At 45.9% G+C, this 27,342-nt stretch overlaps 1 protein-coding gene across 3 annotated transcripts in view; it reads right to left on the bottom strand.

Moving 5' to 3' along the window:
* The window catches only part of PSEN2 (presenilin 2), a 575,466-nt gene that overhangs the window by 86,605 nt on the left and 461,519 nt on the right, over positions 1–27,342 (bottom strand). For 2 of the 3 annotated variants that reach the window (XM_085611985.1, XM_085611987.1), the window contains exon 9: positions 2,342–2,455. The exons of the other annotated variant lie outside the window; for it this stretch is intronic. In XM_085611985.1, the coding sequence (XP_085468111.1) occupies positions 2,342–2,455 (114 nt within the window). The remainder of the gene's footprint in view (positions 1–2,341; positions 2,456–27,342) is intronic. 3 annotated transcript variants of the gene reach the window in all.

The following is a 27,342-nucleotide window of genomic DNA, read 5'->3' as shown; positions in this document are numbered from 1 at the left end:
CCAAGGCTTGTTGGGTCCAATCCGGGCATCAACACGGCAGCACTCGACATCCTTCGTGGGACAGCTCGAATCCAGCTCCTGGTCACGCCTCCTGGTCCTCCTGGCTGCAGAGTCAAGCTTCACCTTTTCGCACCTGAAGCACCCGACATCGGTGGCCATTCGTCTATCATGTCCCTGGTCACTGGCAAGTGACCCAGACTCTGTCCCCTCTGCTTTCACGTTCTTCTGATTTCCGATCCAGGCTTGGATCACAACGGACACTTCTCTCCTTCCCGACAGCAGCACTTTGCAGTAGATCGCCACTGAAATCAACGACGATTCCAGACACCATTTGACACCTATGCACCCGGCTTCCCTGGGTGAGGTAACTCGAGTACTCCGGTGCTATCGTGGGTGCTGGTCCTAGAACCCCCTAAGTCTAAAGGGGTTTGCTCAAAGTCCTCTCCCAAGTGTCCTTAACTTCTAAAATTCCAACCGCGACTTTCCCATAGAATAGTACGGGGCTCGCGGCTAAGTTCTCACACTGCACACGTTCCCCGTGGGTCTCCTGTGTCACTACCTTGGGTGGTTCCTTGGGGTCCCAGCGATTCTACGTGCTCTAGGCACTGTGTCTAGTCAAGTCATGGTTCTTATACCACTTTTCGAATATATGGTTTGGTCCGCCCCTATGGCCCATTGTATATTGTGCTATTTACTGTTGTTTTAGAACTGTATTATTGTGTATCTTGGACTCTAATCTCATAAAGAGATTAGTAGTGAGTGTTTAGAAATAAATACATATATTTTATGTATACCTTGTGTGGATCTCCTTTCATTTAGTAATTCAAGAGGTTATAATCTGGTAAACCAAGCTGCTTTACACTCCTTCAAGACTTAGCCTGAAGGCTGCTCTCCATGGCTACCCCTAGGATAGCTTTCAATAAAGGTTGTCTTTAAACCTATCATCAATAAGGGTTGTTTGGACTGGTGCAAGGTGTCCACTATAACTAGTGGACAGCATATGCCAGGCCAACTTCTCACCTCAGGACTCTCCCAAATAGGATAGAAACTGCCGCCCTAATTCTCTTGATCTCTCCGCAGCCTTCAACACTCTACCCCACTACACCCTCCTATGCAGACTCCACCAAATGGGGATTAGAGGGAAAGGTCTCAAAGGAATTGCATCCTTCCTCTCTGGAAAAACCCAAAGTGGCTGCCGCCCAACCTACACCTTGAGCCAGAAAAACATGATCTGTGCCGTCCCACTAGGATCCTCTCTGAGACCAACCTTGATCAAAACATACATGGCGCCCCTGGCCACCCTGGTCAGATCCCACAGCATGAACATCATTTCCTATGCGGACGATACTCAGCTCATCCTCTCCCTATCCTGAGACACTGCTAACGCCAAAGCTAACTTCCACAGATGCATGATCATGACCAGTGTCGCAAGCTGGATGCCGAGCAGATGCCTCAAACTCAACACTGTCAAAATAGAGATACTTATTTTCGGGAACAGTGCCTCTCCTTGGGACAACTCCTGGTGGCCAACCAAACTCGACCCCCCCACCCACAGAACACGCATGGAACCTCTGCATCATACTCAACAGCGGGCTCATGATGAGGAAGAAGATAAACGCTGTCCCGTCCACCTGCTTCCTCACCCTGTGATTGCGTAGGAAAATCTTCAAATGGCTCCTCATCAGCACCAGATGCACAGTCACCCAGGCCCTCATCACCAGCCATCTGGAGTGGGGCAACTCCCTCTATGTGGGGATCAGCTCACAACTACAAAACAGACTCTAGACCATTCTGAATGCATCAGCCAGACTCATCCTCGACCTCCCAAGATAGACCCACATTACCCCCCACCTCAAATCTATGCGCTGGCTCCCAGTCAGCAAACGGTGCCAGTTCAAAATGCCCACCCACGCCTACAGGGACTTACACAACAGAGGACTAACATACCTCAACCACAGGATGAACTTCCACCAACTCACCAGACAACTACGCTCTGCCTCCCTCTTCGTAGCCCACACACCCTGCATCCAGAGAAGTGGCAGCCGTGCCTTCTCCTACCTGGCCGCAGAATCATGGAACGCCCTCCCCCTCCATCTCCGAACAGCTCCCAACCTGCAGGAATTCAGGAAAGATCTCAGCAGCAGCATCTACCCCCCCACCCACCTGGAAACCCTCACGGGTGATAAGCAGCGTTATACAAATCCGGTTTGATTTATGGTTGACTGATGAGAACATAGCTTAAAAACAACAAGGATCTCATTATGTAAAACATACTCGTTGTACCAACAAAGTGAAAATAAAATAGACTTCTAAATAGATGTTATGCTCTTGTAGGCCTTACGTTCTTCCTCTGAATCCTCGGGTGTGGATGACTGAGTGGAAACTTGAATCGGAGCTTCTAGAAACACCGAGGTAGATGGTGGAGAACTGGACACATTATTTGTCGCATCTTCAGCTGGCAGACAAGGGGAAATTATACAACCGAAATCAGACAATAGAAGACAACAGTTGCTTATATCAACGAATCATCAAACCAGTTTATAACACCAGAGTGACCTTTACATACAGCTGTTCATTAGTGCACAGCAGAAAACATTCCTAAGAAAAATTGCTCAAAAACGACGAAATATGCATTAGTGCAGTGCAAAAAAACTAAACAGACAAGTGTTCAGTTTGTGCCGTTGGTTTAAGTTGGTGGGCTCACAACTTAATTTTCTCATCAGACTTCGACACATAGCAACAGAAAGACACAGATAGGAAAACAGCAACAAAGAGAACAAGCATTGGAAAAGCCAGTATGTTTCACCTATGAGATAGCTATTGGCCTCATTAATGTTTTTAGACATGTTGTACAGCAGTGAGGCATCTATGCAGCATGGGTGAAAGTAAAATAAAAAAAAGCGCAATGGCGCAATCAGCACTGGCCATGTCATAACAGGTTTTTTTTCCAGCCATGTTGCACAGTCGCCACTCTGTTGTACACATGACTAAAAAACACTGACAAAGCCAATAGCTCTCTGGAGAGGGTGGGAGGGGGGCAAGCAAAACAGACAGCAGGAGGAGAGCAGGAGGGGCAAGCAACAAGACGGACATCAAGAGTGAGAAAGCGGGGGGGCGTGGCTTGCAGCTGCGGAAGATAGCCGCTTGCTGATAGAGCACCACTAGCGGTCAGAGATTAAACCCATCATCTGGCACTATCCGAGGGCAATCTGTGGTGCTTGTTAGTGCTCCGTCACGTTGGAATGCGGCGGCAGGCTGATCGTAATTGAGGCAGCCGCCTAACAGCATTACAATCCGTGAAACAGCGACCTGCGCCGTTCCTCCCGGCAAAGCTAAAATGGCGCCTTCCAGGATATGAGGCGGCGGAGGTTAACTCCTGGTGACTGTGGACGGGGGCTTCGACGCGTGCCCACCCCTACAGCAGGTTGGGGGCGAGAGACTGAGGCGGCGCAGCCCGAGGTGAGAGGCAGAGTAACCCGGAGCAATTGGAGGAAGCCACGGGGTTGAGCCCCAAACCGAGAGGTGTGCCCTCACTCCGGCAGCCGGTGAGTGCGGGACGGACGCAGCGTTGCCGCAGGTAGGACTTCGTCCACTGCAGAAGGTTGGGGCTTTGAGACCCGCAACAGTGTATGAGCCCCCCAGGGTGACTGTCCAGACCATTGGTGGTGCCAAAACAGTGCTGACTTGGAGGTCGGAGCGTGCCCCCCCCCCCGGAAGAAGGAAGCGCTGCGCTTGGCAGTGGGGAGAGCCCGGCATAGAGAGCGTGAGCAGGCGGCCTAAGAAGCTAGAAGCCTTGGGGCCTTTGCATTAGATCTATGGGCCACACTAAACCTCGGTGGCGTGGGCCTGCTGTGGAGAGAGGCCTGGCCCTGTGGAGATGTGGTGTACCTGGATACAGTCTGCATGCTGCTCCTTGCGCCCCGCCGCGATCAGTGTGTTCGTGCAGTGCCCGGCTCCCCCTGAGAATAACAGTCATCAAGGGGGACAACCTCCCACCACACCCCGACTGGACTTTGCCGCGGGTGGCACACCCCTGGACATGGGCCGTAACAGACTGCCAGGCCCGGGCCAGTCAAACCAGATTGATAAGTACACGGTGGCCATGGGGAGAGAGGAAGGGGCTCCGGGTGGGAGCCAGCAGGAAGATCCTGTCGCTAATGGCCCAGACCCCTCCTTGAGGGACATCATGGCAGCTATTCGGGAACTCCTGGGAACCCTGGAACCCAAACTGGACTTCAGGAAGATGTATGAGAAGTTGGCAGTGACGGAAACGGGCGTCGGGAGTCTCCAGTCCAAAACGAAAAGACTTGAGGAACATGTTGTTGCCCTCACCAAAAACCAAACTGACATCTAGCCAGGCGTAACAACATTCGCGTAGTGGGCGTTCCGGAGGGAATGAAGGGGCCCTCCACGGACTGGTTTATAGAGGATCTAGTACTGAACCACTTGAAACCCAAGCGCCTGTCCAACTTCTTCTCAGTCGAGCGGGCCCACCGTGTGTTTGGGGGTAAGCCTAGGCCTCCCTGCGTACCATTATCGCCCGCATTCTGAACTTTAGAGATAGGGATGCCATCTTGTAGGCGACGCGGACAACAGGAGATCTCCAACTTGATAATGCCACAATCCCTTTTTTCCTGGACTTCACTCTTCATGTGCAGCGCCAGCGTCGGTCCTTTGAGGGTGTGAAGTACATGATGCTATTCCCCGCCAGTCTCAAAAACTTGGATGGTGGCAAAGCATACTTCTTCGTGTCACCAGAGGAGGCCAGTGACTGGTTGGAGGGTTGGCGAACAGTGGGCAGGAAAGGCGGCCCGCACAGACCCGACCAGCGACTTAATGGATAGGACATTGTAAGTGACGAGAGACCCTTGCCTGGCAGCCAGGGCCATGAACGGAGAGTAATTAAGTGACCCGTAGATGGGTGGGCAATTGAGTTTTTTTTTTCCTTCCATAGCACCTTAGGAGGTCGCTTGGGTTCTGCTTTGTGGGGGGAATTACTGTTATGAGGAGTTCTGTACGGTATGGACATTGAACTCCCTCGCAATGTTCTGCGATGCTGTGGGTCCATAAGGGTGGGTTGAAGTTGCCGGGAGTGTTTTGGGGGGGCGGGACCAGGTGACGGTTCATCGAGCTGCCCTAATACAGTTTTCAATGTGGGTGGGACATTCGTTAGTTATGTATAATTCTTCTAGCTGACTGCAAGTTCATGATTCCTCGCCTATTTGGACTGTGGGATTAATGGGGCGACAGGCACTCTGCATATTTGGATGGTGGGAGGTGGGGGACCCACCGAGCAGGGAGAGGGTGTTGTGGGGGGGGGGGGGGGTTTGTTTCAGGGGTTGGTAAGTTTAGCTCTAGACCAGTTTAGTTCTTTTGTGTGTGGTAACCTGCCTGACGATACAGTGGGGCCGTACAACTATCCGATACTGATGAGCCTCTCTGGCTTCTATGGGTACTCAAGCTAATATTACGATATGGACATGGAACGTGAATGGGCTTGGCAACAAGATTAAACGTACATTAGTATTACAGCACCTCAAACGACACTCTCCCGATGTAGTTCTTATTCAGGAGACACACCTGCGTGGGAATAGGTGCAAGGCCTTGGACCGTTTTGGTTATAAAATGGTGGCCCATTCGGGGTTCACGTCAGGATCACGGGCAATGGGCATCCTGATCCGCAATGCCCTGCCCGCAGTTCTGTCGGGCAAATGGTCTAATGATGCGGGTTGTATTGACGCCGTGGCAGTCAAATGGGAGGGTCGCACCGTAGTTTTTTGCTCCTACTATGTTTCACCAGGCCTACACTCCTAGACTTACCCACGGCTGGGCTTTTTCCTGGCAGATCTTCCTCAGGGGCTCCTCCTATTAGGGGGTGACACTAATGCAGTTATGGATGCCGACCTAGACCGCTCGGGCGATGGGATGCAGGAGGGAGCGGCGCTTGGATGGCTTTGTCATGGCAATGGGTCTTAGCGACTTGTGGCGCACATATCACCCTTCACATAGACAGTACCTATTCAGCTCGACACGGGACCTTTTCACTACTTGACCACTTTATCAACTCCGACCAGGTGGGCGTCTTTGCTGATCCCCGGATTATGGCCCGTGGGATCTCCGACCACCCGCCCGTCGGCGTCACACTTCAGGGCCCGGTGATTACCAAGGCGTTTTTTCGGAGGATAGACCAGTAGCATCTCTGGGATCAGACTATTGGGGATAAACTCCGGGAGGGTTCTCGGCTCTACTTTGATGAAAACCGGAGCTCGGTGGCATCCCATGTAACATTTTGGGAAGCATATAAAACGGTGTTGAGAGGGCAGGCCCAGGCACTGATAGGTGCCCAGAAAAAAGAGGAATCCCTACAAATCAGTCAACTTAAAAATAAAATAGAGCAGCTGGAGCGCGATGCCAGTATAGCCTCTTCTGTCGGTCTCTGCCACAGACTGACACTCAAGCAGAGGGAATTTCGAGCCCTGGCTGAGGGGGAGGCACGAGCATACGCGCTCGCCACACAACACCAGCTTTATGACGTTGGTGATAAGGCCCTACAGTTGCTTGCTTGGCTTGAGCGGTGCGACAGGGAGCGCTCCTGGGTGGCTGAGGTGCTGGACGTGTCAGGGTCCCCGGTATCCACCAGCATGGAAATAGCGGAGGCATTCGTGTCCCACTTCGAAAGGGTATATTATCAGGTTTGCACCAGGACTGAAAGTGACTGCACTGAATTCCTACAGGATTTTGCGCTGCCCACGTTGTTCCAGGACCAAAGTGACCGCCTGGATGCAGATCTCACAGGGAAGGAAATTGGGAAGGCCCTTAATTTGTTCCAGTCCGGGAAAACGTCTGGACTCAACAGGCTTCCGGCAGAGATTTACAAGAAGCAGGCGAACGTCATTATCAACGCCCTTCTTCAGATGTATTCGGAGGCGTGTGAGTTAGGTAGGCTCCCCCCGATCAACGCGAGGCCACGATTGTGGTAATTCATAAAGCGGGGAAGCCAGTGGACCAATGTTCCTCGTACCGCCCCATTTCACTTATCAACGTAGAGGCCAAAGTCCTGGCCAAGGCCCTAGCGGATAGATTGGTGTCTGTTCTTCCTGACTTGGTGCACGTCGAACATCCTGGGTTTATGCCCCGTAGGAGCACCCGCCAAACCTTGCGACGCTTGTATGGCGTACTATACATGACGGAAGATACTGGGGACGCCCAGACGGCGTTGATGACGTTAGACGCCTCGATGGCGTTCAATAGCATTGAATGGCCATACCTATTTATGGTACTTCGGTAACTTGGTTTTGGCCCGATCTTCTGCCTTCTATATGAACAACCTGTGGCACGGGTCAGGGTGAATGGTGCTATGCCCAGGGTGTTCTCCCTCAGGAGAGGTACCAGGCAGGGTTGCCCCTGTCTCTCCTCCTTTTTGCCCTGGCTCTGGAGACGCTGGCTCATTGGATCAGGGGAGATGGGTCTTTCTGGGGTCTGGCGCTGACTGACGAGTGGGAAGAGCGTATTTCCCTCTACGCCGATGATATTGTGTTGTATATGGCGCGACCATACCATTCGATTGCACAGGCGTTCACCTTTTTGAGTTATTCGGCAGCTATTCTGGCTATACCATTAACTGGGGGAAGTCAGTGATCTTTCCATTGTCGGCCCCCCCACAGATCCCCGCGATTTCCCGCCACCGTAGTCACCGATGGGTGCAAGTACTTGGGGATATATGTCACGAGAGACGAGGAGGACTTCTTCTCTAGGAACCTTGAGCCTCAGCTGGTCTGCCTTGAGGTAGACGTGAGTCACTGGCGATCACTGCCTCTTTCCCTCATGGGCCGGGCGGCATTATTCAAGATGCTCGCTCTGCCGAGGCTTCTATACATCCTACAAACACACCATATCCTGTCCCTCCGGGGGTATTTATACGCATCTCTCAGGTGGTGCGGACGCTGCTGTGGAATGGTGGGAACCCTAGGATAGCGCTACACAAGCTCACCAGAGGGGTATATGACGGGTGTCTGGCGCTTCCAGATGTCAGATTGTATTACTGCGCCTCGCAGCTCCAGGTAGTTAACGATTGGGTATTTACAGACAGCACCGAACCGGCCTACAGAGTAGATAGGATGGTCATGCCGGGGGGGTAACAGCGAGCACTTGCTTTATGCCCGGAGGTCGCGAAGGGAGTGGCCTGCACACAGTAGTAGTTCAATGTTGGAGGGAGGCGAACAAGTTTCTGGGGTGGTCGGATACACTGACAGGTAGAACCCCCTTATGGCTCGGAGATCAACTGAGAGAGGTGACGCATTCGACCGGCTCTAGGGGGTGGAAGCTAATTGGCACTGAATACTTGGGTGACATGTGGAAGGGGACTGCCCCCGTTCCTTTGCTTATCTCAAGAAGGAATATGACCTTCACGACTCACAACAATACCATTACATACGTCTCACACACGCCATACGCTCACACATATGTAGCGACACGTCTATCCCGGAATACTCCCCCTTGGAAGATAGACTGTTGCTGTGTGGTAAATTTTGAAATTACCTGGACTTAATTTGATACGGAAAATTAATAAAACAGCTCAGTAAAATAAGAGGCAGAATCCGTGGTATTAGAGGTTAAGAACGGGCTTTATTCCAATGAACAACTCGAGTTGGTTTCTCCATGTTCCATCACCACGGAGGTTCAGGAAGTGAAGAGCAATACTTTATTAACAAGCAATCGTTTTTATAGAATAATCTTTACAGTGAAGCAGATGCTGGAGGCGTAACAATTGATAGTTACTGATAAACCATACAAACGTAATAAAAAGTGGGTGTAACTGGGTGTAACTAGGAAACGTCATTTAGATGTGATGTCACAAATGGGCGTGTCTATGAAACAATTTCGCAATGTCAGCAGAAATACTTGGCAGAGATGCGCGCGCAGCAGCATGACGTGTGATTGACGTACAACTAGGGGGTGAAGGGGACTTGACATTTAGCTCTACATGTGGAGACAGAAGTCTGGGGGGTCAAGTCAACCTAATCCCAAATCATATCTAACATCCTATGTTTAAAGAACTATGTTATCCAAAAGAGAAGGTCTCTTGGACGGAATCTATTCTATACTGACTGTGAGTGCGTGTACAAGCGTCTAAGTGTCTACATGAAATGCAAGAGTAGAAATCTTCCATAACGTCAGGGCTATGAATTACTTTTCATAAAGACAGAGAAGTCGGGCCCTTTGCTTGGTAGCTGAAGGAAATGTTTACCTAAACTACTAGACAGGAATGCATCGGCTGAGGAGCAAAGCAGATAACTCGAAGGTGAAATACAGTTCTTGGCAGGCAGGCAAAACTGGCCGAGGCAGGCACCGTTAGCCGCACAGGGAGTAGGACAAAGTTCATGGATACAGATGCGAGCTCAAGCTGAAGCTGTCAGATGCAGAGAGCAAGGAAAAGCTTGATGGCAGAATCAGGGCCTACTCGCCTGAATTGCAAAATGAAGTAACTGAGCCATATAAAGTCGGTGGCCTTTCATACTTAGGAATTGAATATCCAGCCCATTCATGGCGAATCTGACAGAGGACATGTTAACGGTGGACGCACATGTGTTTGCGTCTTAAAAACTGGAACTGGAGGGAACATACATGTACTTGTAACATGCATATAGAACCGTTGGGGTCCAAGATAGGGGACATAACTGATCATGAAAATCCATATTTCCACATTCCCTCCTTGTCCCCTACTTGCCCTTCAAGAAATATCAATCTTCATTAATCCATTGATCTGTTCATATAGCATCATTTGTTCTTCTTTCTTCTTTCGGGATCTTGAGTAAAAACCTTGATGTGGAATACACGATGTGGCACACAGACCACAAATCGCTGGTCCACATTGCAGGCATAAGCAGCAACTGAATAGTATAAGAAGGCCAATACCTAGGAAGGATAGAACTCTCCATCCCCAGGCTGATATCACACTCCAAAACCACCCGGACCAAGTCCAAGTGCCTGGATTCTGGTGTATCTGGCTTACAATCTTATGAAGGCGAGTTATAGCTTTATATACAGATGGTGAATTTTCTGGTATGAATATGCAGCAGCTTGATCCGATGACCCTACAGGCTCCGCCCCTATCGGCCAGGATGACGTCAAGGACAAGACGATTTTGAAGGACAACAATCCTCATCGCAGATTGCTCCTCTGTCAAGTTGCCTAAGGCGGAAATAGTTTCATTTACTACGGCTTCAAGAGTCCTAGTTAATCTACGTATCAGCTTGCTATTGGTAACGGTACCTATATAGGGAAAGAGTCCTTTATTAAAATCGGTATATTTTTCCCATGCCGTCTCAGTGTAATCGACAATTGGGAGATCTCTCCGTTCTCTATTGTGTACTAAATGAATATTTCTATGGTAATCAGGGGGAGCTAGAAAAACAGGTGGTAAAAGGAATCCAATGTAACAGGTACCATCCCAATCTAGAGGCAGACGTATATATGTAGTCTGACCACATATGAAATAGGAATGGCGAGAAGCTCTAAATGAAGACTTGCCTTGATCACTGAATTCTATTATAGTGGTGCATCTACTATGGCCCATATGTATGGAACCACTCTTTCTTACACATAATTCACCTTTAACTGGAAATACTGACATAGCGGGCAAAATTGGTGCAGCTTCGGATTCGACATTCAGGATCATGAGATTAAGTGTAAAATTACCTAATCCATATACTTCATTTTCTAGATCAGTTCCTGTTCTTTTGGGACGACCCTCCTTGTCAGGGTAGCAGACTTTGAGTAAAGCTAAGTTCAAGTTTCCCCATACCCAATTATCTTGATAAACTACTGAGTTTGAATCTAAAGGATTAATTAAACTAAACCATGCTCCACAGGAGCCATTGTGTGTGAACGGATATGGAAAGAGGGGCAAGACTCCCTTATAATTCTGATAGGGAGGAAGTCGGCCACATATCCAACAATTTGTAGCATTACTAGTCTGATGGGAATGATGTAACATACTAATGAAAGTGTTATTGCGCAGCGCAAATCTATAGGACAACTCATGCGGCGGTAATTCACTAAAAGAATGTTCAACAGTAACATTGTAAACATGTTTAGAAATAGGATGATATATGTGCAACAATATACTTGCAGTAATTATTATAAGACTTAAGAAAAACAAAATTAATAACGTCACTGTGCAATGACTACGCAGTGATTTACAGTACGCATGTCGTTTCAACATTTTTCGAGTTCTTTCTCTATGCAGGTCCAAGGGATACATGTCAGAGACAATTCAACCGCTTCACCTTGGAGAGGACTTAAACAATCAAATTGTCTGACTGCTTGGACCGCAGTTTTAGTTTATAAGTCTCTTGTTCAGTTTTCTCAACCAGGGGAAGTTTTGAGTCTGTCTGTGAAGAAATGCAGGACGTAATGTTCACATCTGAAGGTAGTCCATAAAATTTCTTGATATGACTTGAATGGACCCAACCTTTTCGGCCCTCAATCTTCACGGCTGTCCTTGTTGTTAGCAAAACAAGCTGGGGTGACCTCCACCTAGGTTCCAGCTGAGTCTTTCGGTCAAAATTCCTCACAAATACAAGATCACCCGGAACTACATCATGGGGTTTCACCTCAGTGTTGTCGGGAAAGGCTGCAGCTACCTGTGAACGACAAGATTGTAGTGCAGACATCAAGGAAGCCAGGTAATCTGTCAGCATATTACAATCAACATCAGTTATTTTACGGGGTATAGGCGTCCCCCACATATTTGGTGGTCTACCAAAGATCACCTCATACGGGGATAGCCCTGTTCGAGAGTGTGCTACCATTCTCATATAAAATAGTGCAACTGGTAAAGCTACTACCCAATCAACTCCTTTCTCCCTACATATTTTAGACAATCTGATTTTCAGAGTTTGATTATGTCGTTCCACGAGACCTGCTGCCTCGGGGTGTCGGACACAATGAAACTTCCACTGATATCCTAGCAAAAGTGAAACGTGTTTCATCAGTTCGGATGAGAACGGCTGGCCGTTATCTGAATAGACGACACGTGGTAAACCGTACCGTGGGAAGAATTCTCGAACTAACTGTTTGGCAGTGGTCGGGGCAGTGTAATCTGAAACCGGGTAGGCTTCTGTCCAACGAGAGAGAGCGCAGACAACTACGAGAACATATTTGAATCCTCGACATCGTTCCATCTGGATATAATCCATCTGGAGGACTTCAAAAGGGTGATCAGGAGGCTGAAATCCACCTTGCTCTACTGGAATGCTTTTACCTGGGTTAAACTGACAACATATCATACAGGTACGGACTTTTTGCTTAGCTGCTGTTCGTAAATGTTTGTTGAACCAAATGTGTTGAATACTGTCTAGCATAGCTTTCTCTCCTAGATGCGCTGGACTGTGTATCGTATTTATGATTACTTGTACCATAGAGTCAGGAAGAAACCATACAGATTTCCCCTTCGTCATCCATCCCTGGTCCGTTTGGATCCCTCCTAATTCAGTCCATTTCTTTATCTCGTCTGGTGTAGCATGTGTCTGTATGTCAATTACGTCAAGAGCGGGATCCTTAATCGTCATACAATGTGTTGGTGTCTGAACTATTGTCTTTGTCATGTCAGATGTGTGAGTCTGAGCAGTCTGTTTAGCTGTTCTGTCAGCTAAATCATTGCCTTGAGAAATGACATCAGTAACTTTCGTATGAGCTTTGCATTTCATAATCGATATTGCAGTGGGTAGATGTATTGCATCTAATAAAGCATGAATGAGGGGTCCGTGCTGAATGTGGGCACCGTGAGAAGTTAGATAACCTCTCTCTCGCCACAGCACGCCGAAGTCATGTACAACTCCGAATGCATAACGTGAATCAGTATATATATTGACTTTCTTATTCGTAGCTTGAATACAGGCTTGTGTCAGAGCAGTGAGCTCTGCTGCTTGAGCTGACAAAGTATTTATACAGTTTGCTTCAATGACTTTAGTGTCTGTGGTGACTGCATACGCGGCCACTAAATCTCCTGTACTTGTTCTCATACATGAACCGTCTACATACAATGTTAAGTCTGGATCTGACAATGGGACATCTGTCAAGTCTTGTCTGGGTTTCGTCGTGACAGTAATAACTTCAATACAATCATGGGCTAGTGGGTCTATTCCGATTACTGGTAAAAGTGTGGCAGGATTTAATGTGTTACAACGTCTGATTTCTATATGTGGCTGAAACAATGTCAGTTCGTACCCTGTAAGTCTTGCTATGGTCAGATGTTGTGTTTGCGTTCTGTTCACAAGAACCTCTACTGCATGTGGGACTTGTACTGTCAATGGATGTCCTAACACTATGGCATCGCTTTGTCTGATTGCTAAAGCTGTTGCTGCCACTGATTTTAGGCACGCGGGCAAAGCTTGGGCTACGGGATCTAATGTACTAGAGAAATAGGCACATGGTTTGTGTGATCCTGCTTGTTCCTGTGTGAGTACTGACAAGGCAGTACCTTCGCGTTCTGTAACAAATAGTGTAAAATGTTTCCTATAACATGGTGTTGCTAAAACAGGTGCTTGACATAAAGCTTTCTTCAAGTGTTTAAAGGCTTGTGTATGTTCTTGAGTCCAAGGGAGGACAGTCGATGTGGCTGCCTCCTGTGTTGTCAACTGAATGAGTGGTTTTGCTAGAAATGCATATTGAGGAATCCACTGTCTACAATATGAAGTGAGGCCTATAAAAGCCCGCACCTCCTTTTGTGTCTTGGGTATCGGCATGTTAGCAATTAACTGAATGCGGTCTGGTGTAAGCTGCCTTCCCTCCTTGGACAGCGAGTGACCAAGGTAAACAACTCGCTGGACACAGAATTGCAGCTTAGAAGGGGACACCTTGTGCCCCTTTTCAGCCAGAAATTGTAAAACTGTCAGTGATGCTTTTTCACATTCTGATTCGCTTCGGGCGGTGATCAGCAGATCATCGACATATTGAAGCAGTGCAGTGTTGACTGGCATGTGTATACTGTCAAGTTCTCGTTTCAGTGCTTGGCTGTAGATACTGGGGCTTTCTGTAAATCCTTGAGGTGCGCGTGTGAATTTAAAACTTCGTCCATTTAAACTAAATCCGAACAGGTATTGGCTTTCCGGATCTATTGGGACGCTGAAAAAGGCATTTTTGAGATCAATTACAGTAAAGAACGTTGCTTCGGAATCAATAGCTGTCAGTAATGACGAGATGTCTGGGACCACAGGAAATTGTGGCACAATGCATTTGTTTAGTTCGCGCAGATCAATAACCAATCGATATACTGGCGGGGCCTTTGGATCAGTTCGTTTAAGAATCGGAATTATCGGGGAATTACATACATTGGAGTCTGTTTCCACAACCACTCCTTGGGCAATAAGCTCGTCAATGATTTGCAGTAAAGCCACTACAGCATCTGGGGGTAACTTGTATTGTCGCATTCGTGGTAGTACCACTCCTGCCTTTAGTGTAACGCGATATGGTGTAATGGTCATGCAACCAACATCAGTGGGGCCTTGTGCCCATAAATGTGTGGGTAAAGTCTGTAGTCGGTGATCCATGTCTCGGGACACATAGTGACCTTTAAAATCACGTAAAAACAATCTTACTCCTTCCGGAGAACAACATATTATAGCTCCTAGAGCTTTCAATGTTTTTATACCTAACAGGTTTTCTGGACATGATTTAGTAAGCAATAAATCTGTAGTTCGTGTCAAGGGTCCAATCGTAAGTGGAAGCGGCTGTGATACTTCATTAACAATAGGTTTTCCTGAAAAACCAAGGGAAATATTCTGTGAGCCTGAGAGGGGTGCCCCTGGGACTTCACTACGTTTTATGGTCGTTCGGCTTGCCCCTGTATCGAGTAAAAATTTTCTATCTTGGCCTAATAATTCACTATGTACATAAGGTCCCTCCTGATCTACAGGGACCTCAATAAGGGGTAAGTCAACTTCCCTCTCTAGGCTGTTTCATGAGTATCGCTGATAATCAGGATAGTCGTACTGTGCGGTCTGGTACAATTGTCGTGTCGTTGTTTGTGCGGCAGTAACAGGCAACGGTGGTGCAGCTGGCACAAACTGTTGTGGAGCTGGCATTGACTGTGCATGCTGCGGAGCTCCGTGTTCATTCTGGTCTGATCTAGGTGGACGCGGTCTCTCTTTTGTTATACCTGAGGCAATATTACGCTTTAAGACTGGACAATCGTGTATATAATGACCTGGCTGTTTACAATAGTTGCATGTCCCTTTCACAGAACTTGCTGAATCACTAGACTGTGTCACTCCCTTTTTATGACTGTCAGCTGGAACTGTCTGGGAAACTAGCATTTTCATTTTCGTGTCTTTCATGCGTCTTTGTTCATGTTCGTGTTCCTCTCTAATTCTATTGTGATGATACTGTAACATTTGTAACATTTGTGACGGGGTGTTACCTTGCCAGGTACTTTCAAATTTCAATACTCTATTCTTCACTTGGGGCAAGGAATTTTCAACTAACTTAGTCACAAACAAATGTGGATATGATTCGCTACTGGCTTTTATGCCACTATTAATACCAAAACATTTTTCGAATCTGGCATAGAAATCACTAGTGTCTTCATCTTGCTTTTGTTTACAGGCTGAGATTGCACCCCAGTCTTCCTTTTTCGTAGTTAATAAACGTGGCAGTACCTGTACTAGTAAACCTGGTAACATTTTAGTCTTTTCCCCAAGTCCTGAACCTGGACCTCGGGCCTTTTCTTCATTTTCTAATGCTGTCCAATCTATCTTTTGATCTCCCACCTCCCACTCTTTTTCCTTGAGTTTTTCATAAATGCCAGCAGGCATTAATACCTTTAATATTGTCATAATGTCGGGATAGGTATATTCTCCCATGAGTAACATATCTTTAATTTCACGGTGGAAACCCGCTGGGTCTTTGTCATGACTGGGTACCACTTTCTTCATTTCTAACAATTCTATTTTAGATATAGGCGTATATACAAATACACGTTTAAACTCATTGTCTTCCCCTTTTATTGGGTGCACTTCTCGTAAGGGATTCTGTCTATCCATGTAGTACGTCGGTCTTTCCTTGATGGGCAGTGGGACAGGGTCTGGACATATAAAAAGGACGTACTGCTTTCTGAATTCTAGTATTTCTCTAATTAACTTAGTACCTGAACCTCTCCATCTATTCGTGAGTAGTTCAGTCAATATATCGGGTAAAGGACCAGGATCGGAATGTTGACTTTTGTATAATATAAGGAGTTGTTGAATCATGTAAATCCCAGCTAAACACTGTTCATCTGGGGTAAGGTTCAAAAACGTGTGTGCTACTGTATTATCACCATATTTTCCGGGACTGTCAACCCAGTGAACGGCTGACCTGGCTAATTCTTGTTCATCCATAGAATCGAGTAAATGATAACCCCTTCGTTCCCGGAGTAATTTGTCAGCGGCCTGGAACGAATGCTCGGGAGACCTTATATTTCTTGTATCTCCCATGTGGGGAACGTCTAGGTTTATTATAGGTGTTTGGAAATTCCTGTTATTATCTGTACATATCGGACGTGTCGGATCAGCAAAACATCTAGTATTATTACCGGATCTTCCTCTGCCTACATAGGCTATGGTTTCTGACTGTCTCGTGGGTAGTTCTGATTCTTCCTCCTCGTTTTGTTCGAACTGGTCTACCGCTAATCTCTCTTCGTGTATGCGTTCTATTTCTTTACGGATCTTTCGGCACATGGCTACTATACATGCTTGCCTATCATGTTTCCCTTCTGATATATTCTGGCTCCATCTGGTAAGAGTTTGCATTGTTTCCGGATCTACCCCCGGTCGGTCTTGATTTCTGATCACACAATTTATGAGGAAACGTAACAGTTCCCCCTGTATCTCTACTTTCTGGTATTCCATAGCTCTGTTAATACATTCAGGATCTCGCCTTGACTGGACGTAATGATATATATTATCTAAGTGTATAGTCATTCCTGGTAGCTTCCCTAAATACATTGCAGCTCGTCGGATACGTAATGATGCCAGGATCATTTCGTCCTCTTGGCCGGGTACAGGATCATATCTGCAATCTACAAGGAGTTCCTTAAGTGTGCAGGAATTTATGAGTTTGGGCGTACGTTGATGTACTGAGTCTTGAAAGGCAAGTTTATTTGTTCTGGGTGGCGTGGAAAAAACCAAAGAGGGTATTGGAGGGACTGTTGTACCTCCGATAGCACCTTCTGGGGTGCTGGACGTGAAAGGATTTCTTGAACGTGATACAGCAACTATGGGTGTGGACACAGCTGTAGAAGCAGCTGTAAGGACGGGTGTGGAAACAGATGTGCTTGCCGGAACTTGTGTTGAAATTTGTTGTTGCTGAGGTACAGACATAGGGTCTTGGCGTTGAACCCCCTCAGCAGACGGTCTATGTGGTACGGGATTAGCATACTCGGGAACTGCATCGTCTAAATATGAGGAAAGAAAAACATCTTCTGCGGTTCTGGGATGCCCTTTGGGGTGTACCTTTATCGGAAACAATGGAGGTGGCAAGTCTTTTGGTATCTCCGGAGTAGCCTTAGGTAATCCTTCGGCCATAAGGGGATACATGCCATTTATGAGGGCATTTCTTTGTCTAACCACTTGTTCTGATTTCACTCTTGTACCTTCTTCAATCAATAGATTTTCTCGGACTCTATTTGAATTCTCCTTACTTTTCCCTTCTTGTCTGAGTGCTTTTTCTGTACGTCTATGAGATTCCTTACGCCATAATTCAACGGCGTCTTTCTGCGACTGTCTAACTTTCCTTTTCCATAACTCTTCTTCGACTTTCATGATGCACTCTGCATCCCAGGTCCCAGCTGCGGGCCACCTGTGACTTTCTGGTAATTCCTTGGTGTAGTCTACCCATAAATCAAGAAATAATATGGCGTCTAAGCCGTGCTTATGATACATGAAGTACCCTGGAGTGTCCCTAGGAGGAATGGGAACAGCTTCTTCGAGTACCCCTTTTCTAGTTGTGATCGGTCTTAATTTCGAAAAGAGCGGCATATTGACAACTGATCTGATACTTAATCTTGAACACACTTAATACAAAAAACACAATAATGAACAGTCATTCATACCACAATATGCAGAACGTATTTAACACATTAAACATTAAACCTTAAACATTTAACTGAAACAACAATGATGATCGTCTGCGTAACTAATCACCAAGCATAATTCTCGACAATAACTAGATACTTCGGAATACTTGATATACTGCTAGACAGTACATATACACTGCTGAAACAGTGCAGACCGGATTTGTGTACCCAAATCCGTCTTGACCGGCACAACCTGTGTGCACGTCAGAACGCCTCCCCAGTAATGGTACTCACCGGGTAGCTCGGAACGGAAGGCCTCGGAGCGGAGCTGAACTGAACTGGACCTGGACCTGGACTGGACTCGACTCGAAAACTTCGGAAGCTTCAGGACATCGGAACTTGGTGGGCCTCTGTATACCTCGGATCTTGCTCTCTCAGCTAGGCTCTGGTCGGGATACTTCGCACTTCTCACCGCCTCGTCTGGGTGTTGATCGCAGCCTCAGTCGCCCCCGCTTGACCGGAGGGAGCTACAGGAAATCCTGCTGGTACGCGTTAGTGTCCGTCCAGCTGTGGCAGGAGACCGGGCCTGCAACGCACCGCCGGCGCGTGAGATGAGAAAGTGTCCCTGTTCGGGCGCCATTTATGTGGTAAATTTTGAAATTACCTGGACTTAATTTGATACGGAAAATTAATAAAACAGCTCAGTAAAATAAGAGGCAGAATCCGTGGTATTAGAGGTTAAGAACGGGCTTTATTCCAATGAACAACTCGAGTTGGTTTCTCCATGTTCCATCACCACGGAGGTTCAGGAAGTGAAGAGCAATACTTTATTAACAAGCAATCGTTTTTATAGAATAATCTTTACAGTGAAGCAGATGCTGGAGGCGTAACAATTGATAGTTACTGATAAACCATACAAACGTAATAAAAAGTGGGTGTAACTGGGTGTAACTAGGAAACGTCATTTAGATGTGATGTCACAAATGGGCGTGTCTATGAAACAATTTCGCAATGTCAGCAGAAATACTTGGCAGAGATGCGCGCGCAGCAGCATGACGTGTGATTGACGTACAACTAGGGGGTGAAGGGGACTTGACATTTAGCTCTACATGTGGAGACAGAAGTCTGGGGGGTCAAGTCAACCTAATCCCAAATCATATCTAACATCCTATGTTTAAAGAACTATGTTATCCAAAAGAGAAGGTCTCTTGGACGGAATCTATTCTATACTGACTGTGAGTGCGTGTACAAGCGTCTAAGTGTCTACATGAAATGCAAGAGTAGAAATCTTCCATAACGTCAGGGCTATGAATTACTTTTCATAAAGACAGAGAAGTCGGGCCCTTTGCTTGGTAGCTGAAGGAAATGTTTACCTAAACTACTAGACAGGAATGCATCGGCTGAGGAGCAAAGCAGATAACTCGAAGGTGAAATACAGTTCTTGGCAGGCAGGCAAAACTGGCCGAGGCAGGCACCGTTAGCCGCACAGGGAGTAGGACAAAGTTCATGGATACAGATGCGAGCTCAAGCTGAAGCTGTCAGATGCAGAGAGCAAGGAAAAGCTTGATGGCAGAATCAGGGCCTACTCGCCTGAATTGCAAAATGAAGTAACTGAGCCATATAAAGTCGGTGGCCTTTCATACTTAGGAATTGAATATCCAGCCCATTCATGGCGAATCTGACAGAGGACATGTTAACGGTGGACGCACATGTGTTTGCGTCTTAAAAACTGGAACTGGAGGGAACATACATGTACTTGTAACATGCATATAGAACCGTTGGGGTCCAAGATAGGGGACATAACTGATCATGAAAATCCATATTTCCACAGCTGGACCCCATATTAGAAAAGCCCACAGCCACCCTTTACCGTATGCTCATAAACAATATGCCAGAACCCTTGGTGGCGCTCCGGGTGGCGTGGGCTTGTGATATTGGTACCCTAGATGATGATGACTGGCAAGACGCCATACAGAGCCCGCGTGAAATAGCAATCCGTCCCAGGTTTAGGTTGGTGCAATTTAAAATCTTGCCCCGCATATACTACCCTCGCACACATCTGTACGCTTGGGGCAGGAGTCAATCGGCTCTCTGCGTGAGAGGTTGCCAAGGGGAGAGCACCTTCTACCACATATTATGGGAGTGCCCTGAGATAGTTCCTTTCTAGGCCAAGGTCACGGACACTATGTCTACAGTTGTGAGCGACACGGTTCCAATGGAGCCAAAGTGGCTGTTGCTGATGATGAGGGGCGACGCCGACTGGTCAAGGGATGTGGTGCTCTGGCTAGCATTGGCGGCGGCGGTAGTGAAAAGAAACATCGCCAGTGGGTGGGGGTCCCAGACGCCTCCGCAATGGGAACAGTGGCGGAGGGACCTGGATTGGTGCCAAAGAGCTGAGGAAACCATATACAGGAGCAGGGGCTGTATTAAGAAATGTAAGAAGATCTGGGGGCCATGGCGGAAGTACAGAGGATCGGTGAGGGAGTCTGGGGAGTTACTATGTAATTGGATATCCCACTTGTGTACTAAGGTGTCTGATTTTGTTCACCACAACACTATTTCCTGATCTGATTCTTGGACCTTGTCTATTGTTTTATGGTACTATGAGCTATGTTAATAAAAAGATTTAATTAAAAAAAAAAAAAAGTGAGAAAGGCACACAACGGACAGAGGAGGAGGTTTGGAGGGGCAAGTAACATGATACACAGTGCAAACACATGCACTCCTATAGAGTGCTTCCACAACCAAAAAAAAGTAGCTCCGAAAGCACGAGTAGTTGAGGAACACTGGGCAAGGAGCAGTACTTGGGCCAAAAACAAGAAGAGGAAGTAAAGTTGGCACACGCTGACTAAAGAGAAGCAAGCAAATGAGTGACGATATAGCCAACCAATGGTGATAAGTGGGCAAGCTCAAAGCCCCCTGTAAGTGAAAACAAATTATCGCTAGCGACATCGCATGCACTGTGTCAAGCAAGACCTAACAATGAGCAATGCTGCAGCAGTGAAAACAGTTCCTTCATGTAAAATGTACAACTAACTAACCTCTACACAGTAAATGTAGTCACAAATACAAGTATTTCATTTGCCTTCTAATGTTTTAAAATGAGTCCTGGACGTTAGTCCTGGCAAACCCCTGCTCATATTAAGCAACTGCATATGGTTAATAACATTTGTAGAACGATCGTTAGTGCAGTTGTACACTGATGAGAAGCTCTGCCCAGTTCCAAATAATTTGGTGAAATTTTAAGGATACATTTTAATAAGGTTTTATTCATGTTCTATGTATATTTCAGTGACAAAAATTTGTTTTATTTTGAGAAGAACTGGATATTATAAAAGGAAATAAATTATATTAGGCGATTAAGTGATTGTAATGGTTTAATCATCCATATACAATAAACTATTTACTTTCTTACTAACTGTTTAAACTCATCTTCGCCCGCACTACACAGGAGCCTACAGATGTGAACATGATATGCCCTTGAAATGGCAGACTGAAGGAAGTAGCATGCAATGACAGATGTTGACCAATCCTGGATCTGTAAATTCCAATTATATTTGTTTTTGCCGATGGGTCCGCTTTACTAGAAGACCAGCGCAGCAGGTCAGTGCACCACCCTGTCTTTCCAAGCTTCTATGTATGTAGTTCAAAGGTCAAAATCATCTTTATTCGGTCATTGTAGGACCATAAAAGCACAGAATAAAAAATTTACATGTTCAGAAATATAAATACCACGTTAAAAGCATCATAAAACAAATAGTCATTAAAGTGCATTGGTTCTTTTCAATTTGATAGCAGCAATTATATAGCTAAGACCAGCAGTGCAAACATCACGTGATTCTAAGGTGTGGAGATAGACCAGGTCCTCTTTATAAGAATTAAGGTGCTTATGCAATAGGGCAGGACTTAAAAAGCGCAATCTAAAAGAGCCATATAGAGTTCAAAAGAACATAAAATGTAAGGTGGATAGGGCAGTAACACAGTCACAGGGGCAATATGGGAGGGAGGGAAACCAGGAACCCACTAGTGGAAAACAACAAGGAAATGAACTGTGCTTAGTCTAAATTTAGTGGGATAAAATCTATACTCTGGATTTGCTATCCAATTCAGATAAGGCTCCATATCAGATGATGTGAATATCTGCATGTATCTTGTAACTGTAGGCATATGGGTTTTTCTAGTCTAATTCTAATTGTAGTTTCACAGCTCCCTTTGGCTTCCATTTTAAAATCAGGGGTTATTATTTGCGGTGACTCAAAAACATGACTGTACCCCAGGCTATTAAAGGTGTTTCGCACATAAGCCAACAATAGGATAGCAGTCATGTTATCTAATTTTAGACAATCTATAAATATCTTCCTCGAGAAGCTCCATAGCACTATCCATAATAATAAATGTGCCATGGTGAACCGGTCCTCCATGAACCCTATATTTCAGATGTGCTTGAAGAGGATTTAGGAATAGCCAGAAGCCTGCACAAAAACCTATTCTCAACTACTTGAAGTTCCGTACGGGCAATGCAGCCCCAGACTCTGGCTCCATAAGGCACTTGCTTTTGTAAAGTTGGACCATTTTGTGGACTGGCTTGTGGCCTAGTCTTTTTGAAAAATCTGAATATTGCATCTGCGCACTCTATTGTGCCCTTTGAGTAAGTATTCTGTGCCACAATTTATTTGCCTCCAATAAAATGCCATGGTAATTAAAAAAGGAACTTTTTCAATTTGTGCCCCCCAATATAAAATGGTATTGACTTGGTTATTTTGGACCACAGGCCATAATAAAAGATTTTGACTGATTTAACTCAAGCTTTAATCTCCGCATAAAATCATTAAGTTAATTTAGAAGCTTTTGGAGAGCATTTGCGGTCAGACCTTAAAGAACCGCGTTATCCGCATAGAGCAGGACGGGCACTGCCTGTATGCCAATCCTAGAGATATCATCACTGCAAGCCCTTAAAGCTGTGTCTAGGGAATTGATGTATAATAAAAAAAAGAAAAGGCCCCAATATGCAATGCTGTCTCATCCTCCAAGTCATTTTATTGGGGCTGTACGATCCCCATTCCGTGTAAAGCGCTCACTCATTGTGGAGTTCCAATGCATGCGTTTTGCCTGATCCACAAGAGGAGGATCAATACTCGCCTGCTTCATAAGTCCCATAATATGCTTCCATCTACAAGGTCAAAAGCACAGGAGAGGTCCATAAACGCCATATGTACGGCCCCTCTCTTGGCTTTGGCATATTTGCCTATGATGAGAGTTAGGTTAAGCGTCTGCTCTCCAGTCCCTAGACCTTGTCGAAAGCTATACTAGGCAGGGCAGAAAAAAGAGCTAGCCTCTGCCCAGTCCTACAATTTGCCCAGGATTACCCTCCCGATGATCTGTTCAGTGGAATCGATCAGCGAGATAGGGCAATAACATACAGAGCAGTTGCAATCCCCTTTCTTATAGATGGGTACAATAATGACTTTGCTCCATGAATCTATCAGGTCGCCTATCACTGCAACCCTTAATACATTTGTGACAAGCGGAGCCCAGAATTCCACGTCATTTTCAAAAGATAAGTTGGCACCCTGTCCAGACCAATTTTAGAAAGTGAGCATTTCTATGTGCTTATGGCTCTTTGTGCTTTGCAGCCTGACTCTAATCCACATCTAGGGTAAAGTGAAAGCTAGGCTTGTGCATATTTTCCAGACAGCCATCACACAGGAAGGGTTGGGTGTGGCAGGATTGCATCTGCATTCATCTGCATACTGAATGGTCTTCCTGGGCTGGGAGAGAGGGAATTGGGCACACCTACATTTGTAAAGGCTGGGCCCTGCCATCACACAAAGGGCTTGTTTAACCCCTATAGATGTCCGGAGCCAGAGCTGGGATTGAAGGGGCGTGTTGTGCACTTCTAAGATTTCTTTGAAGATACCGCCACATCAAAGACATTTTGAGTACAAGTACAGGGGCTCTGACCCCATGCTTTTAGACACTGTGTGGACTTGTAAGCAGATGCTGCTGGCTCTACAAGCTTCACATTGCCAGAAGGAAATGTTATGCTGCCAGGAAGAACCGCCATTGGACTGACTTGGTTGGCTGATCTGTGGCCTGCTGGGATACAAGAAGGAGTACCACTTTGCCTCAACGACCCTAATGTGCTGGCTTGCAGCTTGTTCCCTGCTCTTGTGCTTCCTAACTGTTCTCCAGGGACTGGGTAGTGTGCCCCCTCCCCTATTTAGTTATGTCTATTCCCAGCATGTACTCTGGACTTCCAACACTAGCGCGTGGTGAGAGCTTCATCATGGCTTTAACCCCTTCAGTGCCACGCCCTTTCCCCCTCCTGTGCCGGGTGTTGCACTAGTGGGTGGGGTTCATGACGAGATAGTCTCGTCATGGGCACAGCGCAACCGTGCTCCATGACGAGACTATCTCGTCATGGGCACTGAAGAGGTTAAAGAGGAAGTGCATGGTGAGCACTTGATTACTTTGTTCCCTGGTAGCTCACAGCCCGGGTTGAGTGCTCTCCTTGATTTGAAGACCAGTGGGTCTCTGGTACTTTGCAGGACAGCTGTGAGAGGGGAGCCAGTGAGAGACCTCCGGCATTGCTTATGGAGGTCCTGAGCTTCCCCCAGTGTCGGAGGAAAACATTCTGTGATAAGATAGGAATATGCTTTATTCGATTTTTGTCACATAAAAACCATGAAAGCATACAAATTCATTAATACAAATAGCACAAAGTTTTTGGTTTCCATATTTCAGGGATCATTACAAAAGGACATTTTAAAACATTTCTATTAAAAACTTAAAAGTGTGTTTAAAATAAAATAGACAAAACAGTTTATACAGTACATTATTTTGTTGGGAGCTCTTCAGTCAATGAATTGTATTTATAATACGGAGCATTAATATTCATCTTCAGATTTTCGATCCATGTAAACAGTATTAAAGGGACGCTCTATCAATATTAACAGTGAAATCCAAATCAGGTTAATTCCGGCGTTTGATTATTTTCTTTAAAAAAGAGGCGACATTTATGGTTATACATTCATTTTCTAAAAGTTGAAGGGCAATATAGGCTGGGCGACATTGTCGAAGGCCCCATATTTTTTAAATTGGCACAATCCACTTTCTTCTCAGGTCATTGTAAAATTTACAAAAAAGGTGACATGCATTGTTTATTGTGAAGATAAATTGTCACATGGGCAAGTGGATAAGTTTTTAGACCAATCATTAACCATTGGAAAGGTGACCAATCTGTGAAAAATGTTCAACCTGAAGCGAGTAAGAACAAATCTGTTGTAACACTTTATGGTGTTTTGTAGGTATGGTTGCATGCTAAAAGAGGAGGTTAACATAAGGTTTGAGAGGACAGTAGGTTTTATCGCCTCGTTCACAAATCTTAACTTCTCCATATGTTGCAAGCACTGTTTTTTTAATTCTTTACCTGGGATACCGGAGATTGACTCTGGGTTGTAAAAACATTCAGGTTTTCCTATGTCTGTCATGAAGTCCCTTATATATCTTATCCATTCTATATCTAGAGAATGGTCCAGCTTCAAAGCATCCTGCAACACCAACTGATTGAGTTTGTTACTTTGTGACTTCCAGATACGGTGCCACAGGATTACTGGCTGGATTTTTAGAATGTCAGTTATATAGGGAACTCCTAGCTCAGCATGACAGACATAGGTAGAAGTGGAACAGGGCACGACTAATAAATATCTGAAAAATGCATTTTCCACTTTCTGTATCACAGATACGTTGCGGTGGCCCCAAATCCCTGCCCCGTACAATGCTACACTTGTACACTTAGCCTTATAGATCTTTATTAGTTCGGTTGGAGGCCTCTTACCTATTTTTTGTGAGAAGTTGACAAGGGCTGATGTGGATCTCATAAATAGGAGTTTCCTGGTATTAATCGCTTGGCCCCATGTACCCTTGTCGTCAATTAGTATCCCTAAATATGGATAGGTAGGGGTGTTTGTCAGTTTACTCCCATTTAAAAATAAGTCCTTCCTTTTCTTGCCGCCTCTTCCACAATTCATCACGTATGTTTTTGTGACATTTATCTTTAGGTCAATGTTTCCCATAAAAATATTATAAGAATCTAGTGCCCTCTGCAATGCCATTGGGGTCCTAGCCATAATTATGGCAAAATCCGCATAAAGCAGTGCAGGTATTCGTCTGTTTCCCAAATTCAGATGCAGTTGGGGAACGTCCTGGCTTCCCTCCAACAAGGCCTTTTCAAGGCCATTTGTGTATAAAGTAAACAGAAAAGGAGCCAGGACGCACCCCTGTCTTACACCTCTTCTCACCTGAAATGGCGAAGTACATTCGCCTTTAGGCCCAAACCGTACACATGCTGTGGCGCTGCTATAGAGGGCTTTCAAAAAGTCAATTAGAGATGCCTCTATCTCCATTTTTGTTAGTATGCTCCATAATTTCTCATGGGAAACACAATCGAAGGCCGCGGAGAGGTCTACAAATGCCAAATGTAGTTTCCCCCTCCCAGCCTTCGTGTATTTACCCATTAGAATGGCCAGGTTAAGGCCCTGGTCTATTGTACTCAACCCTTCCCTGAAGCCAAATTGTAGGTCCGAGAGTATGTTCTTTTCTTTCGCCCATGTTTGTAGCCGAGCTAGGAGTATCCTTCCTGCTACCTTTCCCAGTGAATCTAATAGGGAGATTCGTCTGTAGCAGGAAGGATCCTGCCTATCACCTTTTTTGTAGATGGGAACCATGATAGACTCGGTCCAGCTTTTAATCAAACCCATCGAGGTGGCTGCATTAGGGACACGAGTTAGTAATGGGGCCCATAAGTCACTATTATACTTATAAATATCGACAGGGACCCCATCGGGTCCAGGGGCTTTGCTTCCTTTGCTTTCCTTTAGTGCTAATTGCACTTCCTTTAAAGAGAAAAGCACCTCAATCTGATAAGTCACCCTGTCTTCAGGGAAAGGGGATATTGAATCTTCTCTAATTATGGTCGCCTCAGGATGTCCAAAGATTTTAGTAAAGTGACTCACCCACTGGTGTTCGTCAATCGCCACCTCCAATGATGGTTCATCTTCGGGGCAGAGAAGAGGGGATCTAACTACTTTCCAGAACGCCCTACTATCTTTTTGGGTACTAGCCCTATGCATATCTTCCCACAGAGTGTTTTTTAACGCTATTTTTCTTAGTTTTATGGCCTGGTTATATAATTTCCTGGCTTGTTGGATTTCGGATCTATCTATTTCAGTGTTATGTATAGCTTTTTTAAGTGCACGGTGGGCTTTTGTGCAGTTGGTGTCAAACCA

This window comes from Triturus cristatus, chromosome 6 (assembly GCF_964204655.1).
Source record: "Triturus cristatus chromosome 6, aTriCri1.1, whole genome shotgun sequence".
Lineage (NCBI taxonomy): Eukaryota > Metazoa > Chordata > Amphibia > Caudata > Salamandridae > Triturus > Triturus cristatus.
Note: the sequence above shows the minus strand (reverse complement) of the source record. Positions and strands in the feature narration are given on the sequence as shown.